This window comes from Mustela nigripes, chromosome 4, assembly GCF_022355385.1.
Source record: "Mustela nigripes isolate SB6536 chromosome 4, MUSNIG.SB6536, whole genome shotgun sequence".
Lineage (NCBI taxonomy): Eukaryota > Metazoa > Chordata > Mammalia > Carnivora > Mustelidae > Mustela > Mustela nigripes.
This window is the reverse complement of record NC_081560.1, coordinates 138,561,958-138,578,976: the sequence shown is the minus strand read 5'-3', so window position 1 is coordinate 138,578,976 and position 17,019 is coordinate 138,561,958. Positions and strand designations below refer to the sequence as shown.

The following is a 17,019-nucleotide window of genomic DNA, read 5'->3' as shown; positions in this document are numbered from 1 at the left end:
GGGAATAACACACCCTTTGCAAAGAAGAAGTGCTATATATATCAGCGAAATAAATACATTTATTTATGTTTGCACTACTGCCTAATGTGTATTTAGTAAGTTTTAGGGTGTAGCTTTAGTAAAAATAAGAAAAAGTGCATCCATCTGTGTTACGTCACTATACTAGAGTTGAATTGGGCATACTGTAATTTTTTAGTATAGCTTCTGGCATTCCTTTTTTTTTTTTTTTTACCATTTTAATTCAGTCAGAATTTCATTTGTCGTCTCTTTTCTGTTTTCAAAAGGATAAATATGACAGCAGAATGATGTGTATTCTCACTTTCCAGTAGTGTGTAAAGATGAAACACTTGCTGAATATTTTTGAGACCTTTGTTGCTGTTTACATTAAATCATTCTTGAGGTGTTTGGGTGACTCAATCGGTTAAGCATCCAACTTGATCTCAGCTCAGGTCTTGATGTCAGGGTTGTGAGTTCAAGCCCTACATTGGGCATGGAAACTACTTAAAGAAAAAAAGAATAAAATATTCTTTTCAGCAGTGTAATGAATGCATAATCCATTCAAGTATTTTGAAAGTATAACTAGCCATTAGAAGACAAATGTTAAGGATGCCCGCGTGGCTTAAGCATCTGCTTAAGCATCTGCCTTTGGCTCAGGTCATGATCCCAGGGTCCTGGGATCGAGTCCCACATCGGGCTCCCTGTTCACCAGGGAGCCTGCTTCTCCCTTTGCCTGCTCTGCCTGCTGCTCCCCCTGTTTGTGCTCTCTCTCTCTCTCTCTGACAAATAAATAAAATCTTAAAAAAAAAAAAGAAAAGAGAAGAAAAAGAAAACAAATGTTAGATGGAAGAACTATTCCCAGTCAGTTCTGGTAGAGCTCAGTAAGATTGAATTGGAAAAGTATTGAAATGGTTCATATTGGGAAAGTTTTATCTTTTTTTTTTTTGGTTAGTAAAAACATTCTACTAAAAAATAACAGTGGATGGATTGGTGTTAATATTGCATCTGACCTAAAAATATTTTATATCTAAAATAAATCTAGGTGGAAAATATGACTCCTTTTTAGAGGAAGGAAAGCTAAAACCTCAGGGTTGGGGAATATGACTGGAACAAAAGAAAATAAATACAGTTTAGTATTCTAGTAGTCCTCAGAACAATAGGGATGAACTCTTGAGAACTAAGCAAAGATTATGAAACTCATTTATTATAGGTAAGGTACAAATTAAATTAGATGTCATTTTTAATCCACCATATAAATTGAAGAGATCAGCAATAGCAAATATAGGAAAAGAAGTACCCTGATAAACTGTTGGTGGCATATAAATTGGAATGTCAGTTTTGAAGGGTAATTTGACAGTATCTTTCAAAGTTAAAAGTGATCACGTGACATTGCCTTTTCTTTCTTTCTTTTCTTTTCTTTTTTTTTTTTTGAGAGAGAGAGAGATCATGAGAGGGCTGGGGCGGAGAAAAGGGGAGAGAAACCTAAGCAGACTCCATGCCCCCACTAGGGGCTCCATCTCACCACCCTGAGATCATGACCTGAACCGTAAATCAGCAGTCAGATGCTTAACTGACTGAGGTACCCAGGCACCTCATGAGTTACTTTGAAATAAGTGGTTTCTTTTGTAGATGTCTGTCCCACAGATTTACTTGCATAAAAATAAATGCATAGGAAATGTCTCTGTAGCTAAGTTTGTAATGGCAAAGTATAGAAACATCTTTAATTAAGGATTAATTGCCAGATAGTTGAATTGTGTATTAACTGCCAGTTAAATTGTGGCATAATCATAGAATGAAATACTCTGTTAGAGTTAAAAAGGCTATCTCTTGTTGGAATGATTTTTAAGTTGTATTTAAAAAGTTTTAAAGATTTGCAGATTTGTATGATATGACTTCATTATATAAAACAAAGAATAATGCAAAGCATTCCAAATGCTGAATATTTGAGTATATACATACGTATATACATATGAATATTGTTTATATGTAAACAAATAGAACGATTTCTGGAAAGATGCATACAAACTTCTTTCTGAGTTTACTTCTAGGGAGACTGGTGGGGTTTCAGAAAGATGAAGAATAAGACATAGTTTCTTTTTTATACTTTTGTACAGTGACTTTTTTCTTAAGATTTTATTTATTTGACAGCACACACACGTGCATGAGTGAGAGAGAGAGTATACAAGCAGGGGCAAGGGCAGGCAAAGGGAGAGGGAGAAGTAGGCTCCCCTCTGAAGCAAGGATCCCAAAATGGGGCTCGATCCCAGGACCCTGGGATCATGACCTGAGCTGAAGGCAGATGCTTAACTGACTAAGGCATCCAGGCACCTCTGCAGTGACTTCTTTCAAAAGATTTATTTGAGAGAGAGAAAGAGAGAGTGCTTGAGTGAGAAGGAGTAAGGGACGGGGCAAAGGGAGAGGGAGATAGCAGCTTTATCTCTGCTGAGTGAATCCCAGCACCCTGAGATCCTGATCTGAGCCAAAATTGAGTCAGAGGCTTAATGGACTGAGCTACCTAGGCGCCCCTACAATGACATTTTTGATAATAAAAATGTGCTCCTATCTTACTTATAAACAATGCAAGCAGTTTTGCTTATTCTATTCCAAAATATGTATCATGCCCAACAAATCAATATTCTCATAATTTTTCCATCTTTAGATTCTTCTTTTATTGCTGTCCTCTAACTTCAGTACCCACGGCAAAGGGGAGGTGAGTGTGGTTCCCTAGGTTCAGTGACTCTGGCCATCCAAAACTTTTAGGGCATTCTTACTGGCATCTGTTCCCAGTGGAAATTTGAATGAAATGGCAAGGCAGGGTGTCAAGATGTCCCAATGGTGCAAGGTTGAAGGTTGGCCCTTGAACCTTGAAAAGTCACCAAATTATAACTTAAGTCTTAGAATTGATCAGATTCAGAGAAGCTTTTTTAGGCAAACTAGTATCATAGGAGATTAAACCAGATTGCTAATATATTAGTTTACCATGAGAAATACAGCTGGCGTGGAGATCTAGGATACTCTCATCTTCTGATCAGCATGTTCTCTTTTGAAGGCAGTCTAAACAGGAAGCTCTGTTAGAATCATAACATACTTAGTAAGCATGGTAATAGAATAAAGAGGAGTTAAATATATAATTTGGATACTTAATGGCTGAGGCTCTGATGACCTTCAGTTCCAGGGTTAGTATATAGCTGATACTGGGATGAATAAGGTGAATCTTAGTGGGCACTCTTGATTGTGCTGATTTTTACAATGTAGTTCTCAAAGAACAATCCTATTTATTTCTTAGAGTGTACTGAGCCATCACGTACATATATTATATACGCCAGATGTTGTATTAGATCATGGAAACACAGGAAGGACACTCGGTTCTTGTTTTCTCAAGCTAAACTAAACTAAACACTTTGGAACCTTGAAGTTTTATTTAACTGAGGTCTAAATTTTGTTGGTGGCCAAATTTGGGTAGGTCTCAGAAATTTGTCTTGGCCTCAGAATTAGTAGATGTTGTGCCTTTTTTTTTTTTTTATGATGTTATTTATTTACTTGAGAGAGAGACAGCACAAGCAAGAGAAGGGGCAGAGGGAGAGGAGAAGCAGGCTCCCCACTAAGCAAGGAGCCTGATGTGGGACTCAGTCCCAGGACCCCAGGATCATGGCCTGAGGTGAAGGCAGCTACTTAACTGACTGAGCCACCCAGACGCCCTGCAGATGTTGCTTTTAACAGTAGTGCTGTTGGTAATAGTATACACCAGAAGTTTATTTAGGCCAGTGTGAGGATTGGAAGAACTAAGCAGTCCTTCTTTAGATGTGCGATTGTCAGAGATCAGAAATAGAAGGCAATTAATCATATAGAAAAGTGCAAGCAGTTATTTTAAGTCAGGATCAGGATAAGGTGTAGAATTCTAGTAGTTTAATAAGTTAAATCAGGATGTGCCAATAATGAGGGTTTTAGGAAATGAATTTGATTCAGGTAAAACTTAACCTTAGTAGGGAACCCTGCCATGATATGGGTTGATTGCTAAGACATTATTGGGCCTCTGTCCACTGTTAGGGCTGGTAAATGATAGTCCCTAGCTGAGGAGATTGAAACACCAGTCTTCTGGACCCGCCTTTATTTTTCTTAAAATGTAAAGCATAAAGAGAATCTTTCCTCGAGTATCATTAAATTTTATTTGGATCACCTAATTTTTTTTATAATTAAAAACACATTTATTTTACTTTTTTTTTTTTTTTAGCTGGCATGTACATATTCTGCCTTTTAAAAAAAGTTTATAAGAGGGCAGCTGGGTGGCTCGGTTGGTTAAGTGTCTGCCTTTGGCTCAGGTCATGATCCCAGGATCCTGGGACTGAGCCACCAGTTAGGCTCCTTGCTCAGTGGGGAGCCTGCTTCTCCCCCTCCTCCCAGCTTGTGCTCTCTCTCTCTCTCACTACCTCTGGTGTCTCTCTCTCTCTCTCCCAAATAAACAAATCTTTTTTAAAAAAATGCTTAAAAATGAAGTAATACATTGTAGAAGTCTACCTCTTAATATCACCCATCTTCTACCCCAACCAGCCCCACCACTGTTAACTTTATTGTGTGTCCTTCCAGAGCTACTTACTAGAAACATGCACGTATGCATTCTTCTTGCTCTTCATTTACATAAAAGGGTAACATACCATATATGCTGTTCCACAGCTTAGTTTTTTTTAAGATAACAGTATGTCATGAAACTCTTTAAATCCATACACAGTTTTTTCATTCCCTATTTATTGCTACATGGTATTGCCTTGTATATATTTATCATGGTTTAGCCAGTCCTCTCCTGGTGAACACTGAGGTGGATTTAATCTGTTGCTGTTACCAACCAGGATAGGATGAATAACTGTGTTTGTGTGTATATAACTTCACAGGTGTTCAGGTATATCATTGGGAAGTTTTATCAGAGGTACAATTGCTGGCTGGCTGGATGCAGTTTTATATTATGGGTGATTTTCATGGATATTTTAATGGATATTGCCAAATCGCCCTCCATAGATTGTACTATTTTTCTTTTAGGGAGTACTTTGTACCAGCTTAACAGATTCCTTAGCAGTGCCATTTCTATAGTATTGCCAACCAGTGTGTTTTCAAACTTTTGGATTTATTGACAGCTTGATGAGCGAAAAACAGTATCTCAATATAGTTTTAATATGCATTCTCTTAGTATCTTTTCATAGTTCTCAGAGCCATTTTTACTTCTTTTTTCCAACTGTTTAAATTTCTTTAGCCCAACTTTCTTGGTTTGTGAAATGATTTAATAATATTTTATGATTAACATATTAAATATTTATATTACATTGTATTATGTTATACTATTGTTTATTTTTCTATGGTTGGGCATTTGATTTCTTTTTGGAATGTGGCTATTATATTTATTTTGCTGAGAACAGTTATTAAAAAATGTTTTCCCCTTTAGGTTATTTATTTGGGAACAAGAATTCTAGGATTTAGTGTAGGTTTTTGTACTAATTAGCTGTGAGTAAACCACATAACTTATCTGGATCTCTTTTGTTTATCTCTAAAATAAAGATGCTGGGGCACCTGGGTGGCTCAGTGGGTTAAGCCGCTGCCTTCGGCTCAGGTCATGATCTCACGGTCCTGGGATCGAGTCCCGCATTGGGCTCTCTGCTCAGCAGGGAGCCTGCTTCCCTCTCTCTCTCTCTCTGCCTGCCTCTCTGCCTACTTGTGATCTCTCTCTGTCAAATAAATAAATAAAATCTTTTTAAATAAATAAATTAAATAAATAAAATCTTTTTAAATAAATAAATAAAATGAAATAAAATAAAGATGCTGAGTTAAATGATTTCCTGGTCCTGTGACCCTTTGAAAGTTATCAAAAGCAATATATATATTTTTAAATTTTTTTAATAAACATATAATGTATTATTAGCCCCAGAGGTACAGGTCTATGAATTGCCAGGTTTACACACTTCACAACACTCACCATATCACCTACCCTCCTCAATGTCCATAACCCCACCACCCTCTCCCTCCCCCCTTCCCCCCAGTCACCCTCAGTTTGTTTTGTGACATTAAGAGTCTCTTATGGTTTGTTTTCCTCCTGATCCCATCTTGTTTCATTTATTCTTTTCCTACTCCCCAAACCCCCCACATTGCATCTCCACTTCCTCATATCAGGGAGATCATGATAGTTGTCTTTCTCTGACTGACTTATTTCGCTAAGCATAATACCCTCTAATTCCATCCGAATGGCAAGATTTCATTTCTTTTGATGGCTGCATAGTATTCCATTGTGTACACACCATCTCCTTTATCCATTCATCTGTTAATGGACATCTAGGTTCTTTCCATAGTTTGGCTATTGTGGACATTGCTGCTATATACATTTGGGTGCACATGCCCCTTCGGATCACTACGTTTGTATCTTTAGGGTAAATACCCAGTAGTACAATTGCTGGGTCATAAGGTAGCTCTATTTTCAACTTTTTGAGGAGCCTCCATGCTGTTTTCCAGAGTGGTTGCTCAAAAGCAATCTATTAAGCTTAATAGTCTTATAATAGATATAGAAACAGCAATGTTATCTTGTTATAGGTTTTAAAAATCTTGTTCTCTTTCTTGTTGTATAGATAATGCTTTTCTTTGGTAACAAAATTATGTTTCCACTTGCTTCCCTTGACCTTTCTTGGATGGAAATATATCTTCATCTTTTTTTTGAATCCACATGAAAAAAAGGTATGCCTTTTTGAAGGGGGTAGGTAGTGTTAGGGAAGAAAAATGTGCTCAGTTTTCTAGACTCAATTGGAAAGCTGATCTCCTTAAATCTGTTTACATGGTCTCGCATCAAAAATTAATACATTCAACTAGTTACACTCTTTCTTCACTACAAAGTTAGGAATTAAATTATAATAGTCTTTTTTCACTGGTTTTTTTTTTCTTTGTTGACTTGTCAACTGAAAATTGCACTAGAGAAGATGAATAGATACATCTTTTTTTTTTTTTAAGATTTTAACAACTTTTGAGTAATGTCTACACCAAATGTGGGGCTTAAACTCATAACCCTGAAATCAAGAGTTGCATGTTCCACCAACTGAGCCAGCCAGTTACCCCTAGATATATCTTTTGACATGCACTTTGGGGAATGAGATTAAAACCAGTGGTGAAATGAGATATAGACAGTAATATTTGAATTACAACATCAAAATGTAAGTAGACTGTTAGTAGAATTCAGAACTTTCAAAATTTAAAATCTAGCACCAAAACGTACAGACATGGATTCTCAACACTAATAAATCTTGATTGTATGATATAATCTTACTACCCCCTCAACCTCAAATGAAATGGATTAAAACTCTGCCATATAGATTTTCACCATAGTTAGAGAGCATTAGGAGATAAAAGGAACCCTAAAGCTCAATTAGGCAGTTCTCTCATTTTCTCAAATTCTTCCTTAAGGAAGAATAAGCTTCCTTTGTGCACAGCTGTTTAGTACTAGAGTTGAGCCTAGGTCATTGGATCATTGGATTCCTATTCTATTTCACTTTCTGCTATCTGCTATTTAGTGTTGTTATTATTTTAATCTCTTTCTTCTTTCTGTCTTCCATATCTCCTTCACACTTACATATTAATGTGTGTTGGACAGTGATATCTGATGGTTTTGTCTCTCTTTAGACATTTTCACTTTATTTTTGGTTTCTATACTTATCATGTAGGCATCCAGTACTTAGGTTACTAATTGCCTTCTGGCTGTATTCACTACTCCTATTAGCTTTCTCTGCCTTTGTTGTTTGCAATTTATTCTTTTTTGTTTGTTTGTTTGCAGTTTATTCTGTTCACTACTGGTAAATAGCTATTCTTCAAGAAAAAATCTTTCATCATGTATTTTCCAATTTAAGGTATGTACTAGTTACCTGTTGTATATATGATCAGAATTCTCAGTCCAGAATTCAGATGACCTTCTCAAGTGATGATGCCTTACCTATTTGATCATTTGTGTATTTATTTATTCTTACCGAAAAATGTGTTTATTACACTGATGAGCATATTTCTATTTATGAGATGTCTATTATTTGGACATATGTCTATTTATGGAGAATATCTGATTAATTGTGAATTTATCTTCCAGTCTTACTCCTTGTCTGTTCCAACTTTTGAACTGGTTAGGTTACTTGCGTTTCATAATTGGAAACTTCTGAATACTCTTTTTCTTTCTGTTGTCAGTGATGAATAATGTTTTCTCCAGATTGATGTTTTAGATGTGCTCATTTTTACTATAAGAAGAGATGTATTTGATCTGAAGAGAAACCAGAGTATTCATTTTTATTATAGACAAGAGAAGTGCTATGTATCTGAATGCACTGTGGGTTTAGAAAATGTTATTTTAGAAGTGTATCTGTTGTTGACAGGCAGGAAGAAAATATAGTGGACAGTCTCCTTGGTGCTATATTTTGCTAGAATATGTGCAGTAAAATGAAATGATTTCTGAGGTTGGAGAAGGTTATAAGAATTATATTGCTGCAGGTCATAGGAAATAGGAGAGAAAAATAATTCTTTTCCTACTTTGTCCATAAAGTGGGAAAAAAGCAGGATTTAGCTTCAACTTTGAAATTGGGCCTAGGTTGAATGAAGAAGGCTATGGGAAAGGTTTACTTAAGAGATTATAGGTGTAGGTCCCAGAGAAGAGCTCATTACTGGTTCCGTGATCTTAAGAGACAGCTAAATAATCTAACTTGATTTGAACCCAAATGGTAAAGGACATACTTTTCTTAGTGTATTGGGGCTTAGAAGTATACTTAAATGTTTGGAGCCAGTACTTGTGTGATTTGTACCTTTACCTTCATGTGAAAGTACCTTACATAGTCAGATATTTTAAACACCTATAATGTAACAGGCCCTGTACCAGACTGTATGTTTATGATGAGGAAAAAAAAATAATTTTGGCCTTAAAGGAGGCTGAGAGCTAAGTGGGGAAAACAAACTTACATATATATTAATTGCCATAGGAAGATATGTATAAAGTGCAAGATAATTTAAATTAGGAAGCAGTGAACTGTGCTTTGGGACAGTCAACGGGGAAGAGAATGAATACTTCAAGTGATTTGAATGAATTGTCATTGTAAAAATGTTATATAACCAGGTTGCCTGGGTGGTTTAGTTGGTTAAGCCTTTGGCTCAGGTCATGAACCCAGGGTCCTGGGATTGAGTCCCACATCGGCTCCTTGCTCAGCAGGGAACCTGCTTCTCCCTCTATCCTTACCCCCCTGCTTGTGATCTCGCTCTCAATCAAATAAATAAATCTTAAAACAAAAAAAAGTCCTATAACCAGGATGAAATGCCCCTTTCTCTTTTAGTCTGCCTGGTAGAATAAAAGAATGAAGACTTTACTCTGTCCTCAAGATACTGTCTAGAGGGAAAAAATCATTTTCTATCAGTTCTCTGTATAGAGGCCAGAAATGATCCTGTCATTTTTTTGGTGTCCATGAAATTTCTATGACTTGATCAAATTGTTTACCATTCTGAGTCTCAGAACTAAACAAAAGCCTTTGCTGACTAACCTAGTCTTACTCTGCTATTTAAAAAAATTTTAAATTCTCTAATATCTATACTTTGAATACTTCTTCAAGATACCAGCTTAAAAACATATCATTTAAAAAATGTTTCATATATATCTTCCCTAATTAGATTGTGAAATTCTTTTTGACCTTTTAAGTCTAATAAATAGTATGAACTTAAAACATTTTTGTTGAATGAGAACTTCCAGTACTTCTCTTACATGCTGTATTAGTTAGCTTTTGCTGTGGCAGTAAACAACTCCCAATTTTAGTGGCTTACAATCAGAAACATTTATTTCTCACTAGCATTCTGTAGGTCGGTTGCGCTCTGCTGGCTCAGCTGGTCTTCACAGCGCCTGGCTCCAGGCTGAGATCTGTTCCTTAGAGAACCCAGCTTGAAGGATCAAGTCCATCTGGGGCATGATCTAATCTTCATAGAGTGCAGGAGCACAAGAAGGCTAATAGCAATACTTCTTAAAAGTGCTTTGTGGAACTGGCCCACATTTTGTTGGTCAAAGGAAGGTCAATGGCAAAATACATACCCAAAATGAAGAGTGTGGAGAATAATATTTGCCTTTGGGATAGGGAATGGGAGAGTGAATGAATTTTGAACAATAATGTGACCTAATACAGGTATTTCTGAGTTAAACAGTGAGAGGTCCAGGTGAAGTTACAAGTATGAAACTAAAGAATTTAGTGGGTGGGAGGCCTTCCAAGGACCTGGGAATGAAAAAAAATTTTAATTAAAACTTAAATTCTTTAACAAAAAGCATATTAGCATTACAATGTAGGGGGGCAGCAAAGTGTCCTAGTTAAAAACTAGTGAGAGGAACAGGTGAAGTTAGAAGTATGAGACTAAAGAATTTAGTGGGTAGGAGGCCTTCCAAGGACCTAGGAATGGTCACCTGGGTGGCTCAGTTGGTTGAGTGACTGCCTTTGGGTTGGGTCGTGATCCTAGAGTCCTGGGATCTGGGATCGAGTCCCACATCGGGCTCCCCGCTGGGCAGGGAGTCTGCTTCTCCCACTGACTTCTCTCCTCTCATACTCTCTCTCTCTCTCTCATTCTCTCTCTCTTCCAAATAAATGAATAAAATATTCAAAACAAAACCAACCCCCCTCAAAATTAAATTATTTTAACAAAAACCGTATTAGCATTACAAGGTGGGGAGGGCAGCAAAGTATCCTAGTTAAAAACCTGGGTTCTGGGGCGCCTGGGTGGCTCAGTGGGTTAAAGCCTCTGCCTTCGGCTCGGGTCATGATCCCAGGGTCCTGGGATCGAGCCCCGCATCGGGCTCTCTGCTCCGTGGGGAGCCTGCTTCCTCCTCTCTCTCTGCCTGCCTTTCTGCCTACTTGTGATCTCTGTCTGTCAAATAAATAAATAAAATCTTTAAAAAAAAAACAAAAAACCTGGGTTCTGATGTTAGTCCATTTATATTAGATTCAGGATCTACTGCCTAGCTGCATTCTCTAGAGCAAGTCACTGTATCTCAGTTTCTACATGTTTAAAATGGTTGTGCCACTTATAAATCTGTTGCTTTATAATTCTAAGTCCATATTTCATTGTCCTTTTTGTAATACTGGAAATTTCTCTCTTGCCACCTTTTGTTAAGGTTGTCAGTGGAAGGGCTCAAGGGAGACTAGAGAAAGAAGAAGTTTTTCTTCCTGATTCTTGTATGCACTGTAAGACACAGTGGCCTGTGGCATGTGGGACACCTTGGGGCTCTCAATCCCTAGGTAGTTTTAGAGGCGGTACTCCCAAACGCAGTTTTTTCAGTGAGTTCCATACTCTGACATCTCCCCATGGATACTTTCCTGAGTTCCACTGGCATACTGAGTTCTCCTACTAGATGACTTTATAGTAACTTCTGTTGGCCTGGCACTGTGGTAAATTTCTCAGACATCGATGGTCATGTCCTCACCACAGACCTGTATCTCAGCCCTGTTGAGAGTGACCCCTTCACAGATTTATTCCTCTCCTGTTGTTCCGCATCAGTCCTTGCAATAGTAGCTGCTCCCTATATATGTTATCTCTTTAGCCCTTAGTATTTTACCCCTGTTAAAATTAATAATGCTTTACGTTAAACTTTTCCTGTTCAAATTATCATGTGGTTTTTTGGTCTTCCAATTACACTTTGATACATCAGGTTTATAAGTAGTATTTTTCTCATACAACTGTTCTGAGGATTAAATAGGATACTGTATGGTATTGCAGAGTGTTTACTATCTGCCATTGAGTAAGTCCGTAATGATTATTGGTGACGTTGATACTTTCATCTTCATCATTTCAGCATCACTGTTGCCACCACTAGTTAGGAGTAACATTTCTCCTTTTTATCCACAGGATGTTTCGTCTTAACTCCCTTTCTGCATTGGCAGAACTGGCTCTGGGCTCTCGATGTTACCATGGGGGATCACAGCCCGCCCAAATGAGGCGACGACTCATGATGGTAGCTTTCCTGGGAGCATCTGCAGTCACTGCAAGTACTGGTCTCCTGTGGAAGAGGTTAGTGTTAGTCGGAGAGTGTTAGAGTTAGTCTCCTGCACTTGCTTTCGTTTTTCTCATTGTCTCTGTTATGTCAAAGGATTGCATGGATTTCTGGCTTAACTTTGTGCCAAAATTTCTTGCACAAATCATTTGCCGTTGATAATAATTTGTCTATGAGATAGGATGTTTCAAAGAATTCAGCTATTGTGTCAAAGCAACAAATAGGCAGTATTCCGTTTCAAGGTCTGCCTGTCTCCTCTGCTGAACTATTTCAACAATAAACCAATTTAATAATTTCAATAATTTTTAAATAAATGATATATAATAAGAAACAAATAAATTTCATAATTTACCAATTTAGCATGTACAGTTCACTGGCTTTTAGTATATTTACAAAGTTGTACAGCCATCACCACTATCTGATTCCAAAAATTTCCTTCACTCCACAAAGAAACTCCATGCCATTTAGCACTTACTTCCCAATTTCTCCATCCCTCCTAACCCTAGGCAACCACTGATCTACTTTCTGTCAATAGACAGTACAATGGGGATAATGATAACACCTATCTCTAAAAAGAATAATGAGTGATTATTTGGGGCCATTTATTTATTTACTTACTTTTTTGTTTTCTATAGATTTTATTTATTTGACAGAATGCAAAAGAGCACAAGCAGGGGAACAGTAGGAGAGGGAGAAGCAGGCTTCCCACTGAACAGGGAGCTTGATGATGACGGGCTGGATCCCAGGAGCCTGGGATCATGACCTGAGGCGAAGGCAGATGCTTAACCATCTGAGCTACCCAGGTGCTCCCGGGGCTTTTTAAAATAGCATTTTATTTTATTTTATGTTAAATTAGGCTTTTCACCCAGTGTAGGGCTCCATTTCACAATCCTGAGAACAAGAGTTGCATACTCCACCAACTGAGCCAGCCAGGTGCCCCAAGTTATTATTTATTAAATGCTTTAAAAAGTGCCTGGCATATAGCTTTGTAAATAAAAAACATTTATGGAGAAAGTATTTGGTACATAGTAAGCTATCATTAAATGTTAACTGTTATTACTGGATATAATATGAAGATGGGAAGTGAAGGAGATAGAGTACTAGCAGAAAAGACAGTTTCCAAAAAAAGTTGGAGTTGTGATATAAAAGATCCTATATACCATGCCAAGAAGTTGCGATTTTTAAGTTTTGAAGGTTTTGAAGAAAGAGGCTGGCTGATCACAGACAAGTTTGAAGAGAGATTAATATAGCAACAACAGTGGAATAAACTGGAGTGGGAACAAGCTACAGACAGACATTATTACTTGTTTGAGATGATGATGTGGGTACTGGAATCTTAGAAAGAAGTGTGTGAGTTTAAAAAATTTCCAGGTAAGAGGCACCTGGGTGGCTCAGTGGGTTTAAGCCTCTGCCTTCGGCTCAGGTCATGGTCTCGGGGTCCTGGGATCAAGCCCCGCATCGGGCTCTCTTCTCGGTGGAGAGCCTGCTTCCTCCTCTCTCTCTGCCTGCCTCTCTGACTACTTGTGATCTCTGTCTATCAAATAAATAAATAAAATCTTTAAAAAAAATTTTCCAGGTAAAATGGACAGGAAGAGAGGAAGAGAAAGATCTAGACTGTGGGACACAGACAGAAGGAGGAAGAGAGGAAGGCAAAAGAGGGAAAGGAGGAATAGGAAATACACCTCTTGTCCTTTCACTGTAATAAATAGTAAATGCTTAATAATTTCTTCAGGTATGCTTTCCTGCAGTGCAATTAGAGGACCCCATGCAGGTGCATATAGCATTGTCTTTGGCTTAGTCTAACATCGAAGGTGACACCAGCTGTACCTTGAGAAGTTGTTTGATGATTTGAATGTTTAAGAAGTTACTTTAAGGGGCGCCTGGGTGGCTCAGTTGGTTGGGCAACTGCCTTCGGCTCAGGTCATGATCCTGGACTTCCAGGATCGAGTCCCACATCAGGCACCCAGCTCCTTGGGGAGTCTGCTTCTCCCTCTGACCTTCTCCTCTCTCATGCTCCTCTCACTCATTCTCTCTCAAATAAATAAATAAAATCTTAAAAAAAAAAAGTTACTTTAAGAAAGTTTTTTCTTTCTGAGTCACTTTGTTTATACTATTCAGGTTAAATGCTGATTAACAAGTTTAGGTTATTTTACTTTTATTAATTTATGGTATTTTTGGGTAATCTTATCCCCAGAAAAAGAATAAGAAGACAATCTTATCTTCTAAAGCATCCAAAAGCAGAAAAATCTATGTATTGACAGTGTGTCTTCAATATGATGCTTCTTCTAAAGCATATGCTTTTACCATAGATTCTAATTTCATGAATGTTTCAAAATCTAAATATACCAAGTGCTGAGATTTTAGTGTTCAAAGATTGTTAGTTTTGTGCCTTTGCTATGGCATATAAGAAGCTATAAAGAGATGAACTTATAATATTCTCAAGTTTTGAAATAAATATAAATGAAACTTGTTGCGATTTTCATGCTTATACTGAGCTCAAGATCAGTAACAAAAACTCTCTAAAATGATTGTGAGTTATCTTGTTAGATTGCAGGCATACAATTTGCCATTTAATTTTATATTTTTTTTCCATCCTCTTAAAAAATTGGGAAATGAGCAGAAATTAAAATGTTTTCCTAAGAAGTGAGATTTAGAGTTCTTTTTGAAAGAGGGTGGGATATAATTTTAACCCTCAAAAAATTTTAAATTTATGAGTTTTAAATTTTTAAACTTCAAAATTCACTGATTTAAATTATAAAGAACAATATGATCTTTAAAAAAAGTCTAATACAGAAGTAAAGAAAAAAACTTTTTTTTCATCTCCAGTTCCTGTTCCTGTACAAAAAATAATTAATAGCAATACAATACAGTACGATACAATACAAAAATACAGTTTTGAATCATGTAGGTGTATAACAAAGAATACAATTTCGAATGTTTGCCTTCAAACCCAAGTATGTTCTGGGATATATAATTAGGTATAGGTAAAGACCAGATATACTACTTAAATCTGCTAATGTAAATTAAGTATGATTTTTTTTTAAAAGATTTTATTTATTTATTTGACAGGTAAAGATCACAAGTAGGCAGAGGCAGTTGGGGAGGGCAGGCTCCCTGATGATTAGAGAGCCCAGTGAGGGGCTCGATCCCAGGACCCTGGGATCATGACCTGAGCCGAACGAAGGCAGAGGCTTTAACCCACTGAGCCACGTAGGCGCCCTTTGCCTTCCCTTTTGAAGGATATTTTCACTGGATATAGAATTCCAGGTTGGCTTTTTTCTTTCCAGCACTTTAAGTCTGTGATTCTGTTGTGTTCAGTTTTGATTTTTGTTTTGTTTTCAGTATGGTATCCTCATTATATTCTAGCATTTTTTTTTTTATTGTAGTAAGCTATATGTAGCATCATATTTACCATTTTAACCATCTTTAACTTCATTATCTACATTCACAGTGTTGTGTGACCATCACCACGATTTATCTAGAATTTTTTCGTCATCTCAAACTGAAACTCTGGACCCATTTAACAGTAATTCCCCATTTCACCTTGCCCTCCATCTGTGGTTATTCTGCTTTCTCATTGTATGAATTTGAGAATTCCAGTATATGTAACCAACTGAAGCACCCAGGTGCCCTGAGCATGTACCTTGATCTGAGGGTTGTTAGTGCGAGTCCCACATCGGGTGTAGAGATAACTTAAAACAAACAAACAAAAAAGACAAAAATTTTTAAAAAAGTACCATTTAGAAAATATGTTAGAAAGTACCGTTAATTGGAGGATCTGGAAAGATGGCAGCATAGGAAAATCCTGAACTTACCCTCTCTTATTAAACACATTAAATCTATGGATACATGTGGATAATTTCCCTTCGCGAAAGATCTGAAAACTATAGGAATTGGTGCCCATAACAAAGAATATAAGGACCACACCAAGATGGGTAGGAGAAGCAGAGACACAGTCCTACAAAAACCCCATCCCCAGAGTGTCAACATTCAATAGAGAGGGAATTTCACCAGGCAGTGCTTCTCCCAGAGGGGAGAGGGGTTGGTGCCTCACATTAGGCACCCTAAAAACTGGGATCTGTACTGGAGAGACAAGCCTGAGAATATTTGACTTGCAAAACCAATGGGTTTGACATCCAGGGGTCCCAGAATTCTATAGGAAACTGAGATTCCCTTCTTAGAGGGCTCATGTGCAGTCTCGTTTGCTCTGAGACCCAGAAAAAAACAAAAACCAAAAAACCCCAGCAGTTTGAAAAGGACTTGGCAGTGATTCACAAACAGAAGGCATATAACAGGTATGGAGGTCCTTCCTGAGGAGCAAGGGATTCAAGTCCTGCACTGGGCACTCCCTGTACCACCCTTGTACTGGGAAGACAAGTCCCCATTTTGTCTGGCTTTGAAAATCAGCAGGGCTTAACTCTAGGAGAGGTAGAAGGCCTTGGGAAACCAAAACTGCTCTGCTCTTTAAAGGCCTATCGGGATGCCTGGGTGGCTCAGTGGGTTAAAGCCTCTGCCTTCAGCTCGGGTCATGATCCCAGGGTCCTGGGATCAAGCCCCACATCGGGCTCTTTGCTTGGCAGGGAGCCTGCTTCCTCCTCTCTCTGCCTGCCTCCACCTACTTGTGATCTCTGTCAAACAAACAAACAAAAAATTAAAAAAAAAATTTTATTTAAAGGCCCATCAACAATCTTACTCTGAGACCCAGCATATTGGAAGCAGTTTCAAAAGCACCTGGGCCGTATATGAGAGTTTATTTACTAGTTGTAGGGCTTGTGCCAGAAGGGCAGGGTTCCATAAGAACTTTCTCTGGGAATGGAACTGCTCGCAGCCACCTTTTCTTTTGCCTTCCTTCAGCCTAACTGGCCCACTGAAGGTGGGTAACCGGGGAATTGTTGGTCAGAGTACAAACTACACTCAGAACATAAATATGTTCTGGAGTCTAAGGCAGCACTGTGATTATAGTTAATAATACAGTATTGTATACTTGAAAATTGCCAAGAGACTGGATAGAT

At 37.8% G+C, this 17,019-nt stretch overlaps 1 protein-coding gene across 2 annotated transcripts in view; it reads left to right on the top strand.

Annotated features, from left to right (window-relative positions):
• Positions 1 to 17,019, top strand: part of MICU1 (mitochondrial calcium uptake 1) — a 246,333-nt gene that overhangs the window by 39,450 nt on the left and 189,864 nt on the right. Inside the window, exons 2-3 of one of the 2 annotated variants that reach the window (XM_059397703.1) lie at positions 7,793 to 7,865; positions 11,863 to 12,024. In XM_059397703.1, the coding sequence (XP_059253686.1) occupies positions 11,864 to 12,024 (161 nt within the window). In that variant the 5' untranslated portion in view covers positions 7,793 to 7,865; position 11,863. The remainder of the gene's footprint in view (positions 1 to 7,792; positions 7,866 to 11,862; positions 12,025 to 17,019) is intronic. The other variant, XM_059397702.1, reaches the window with a different exon arrangement.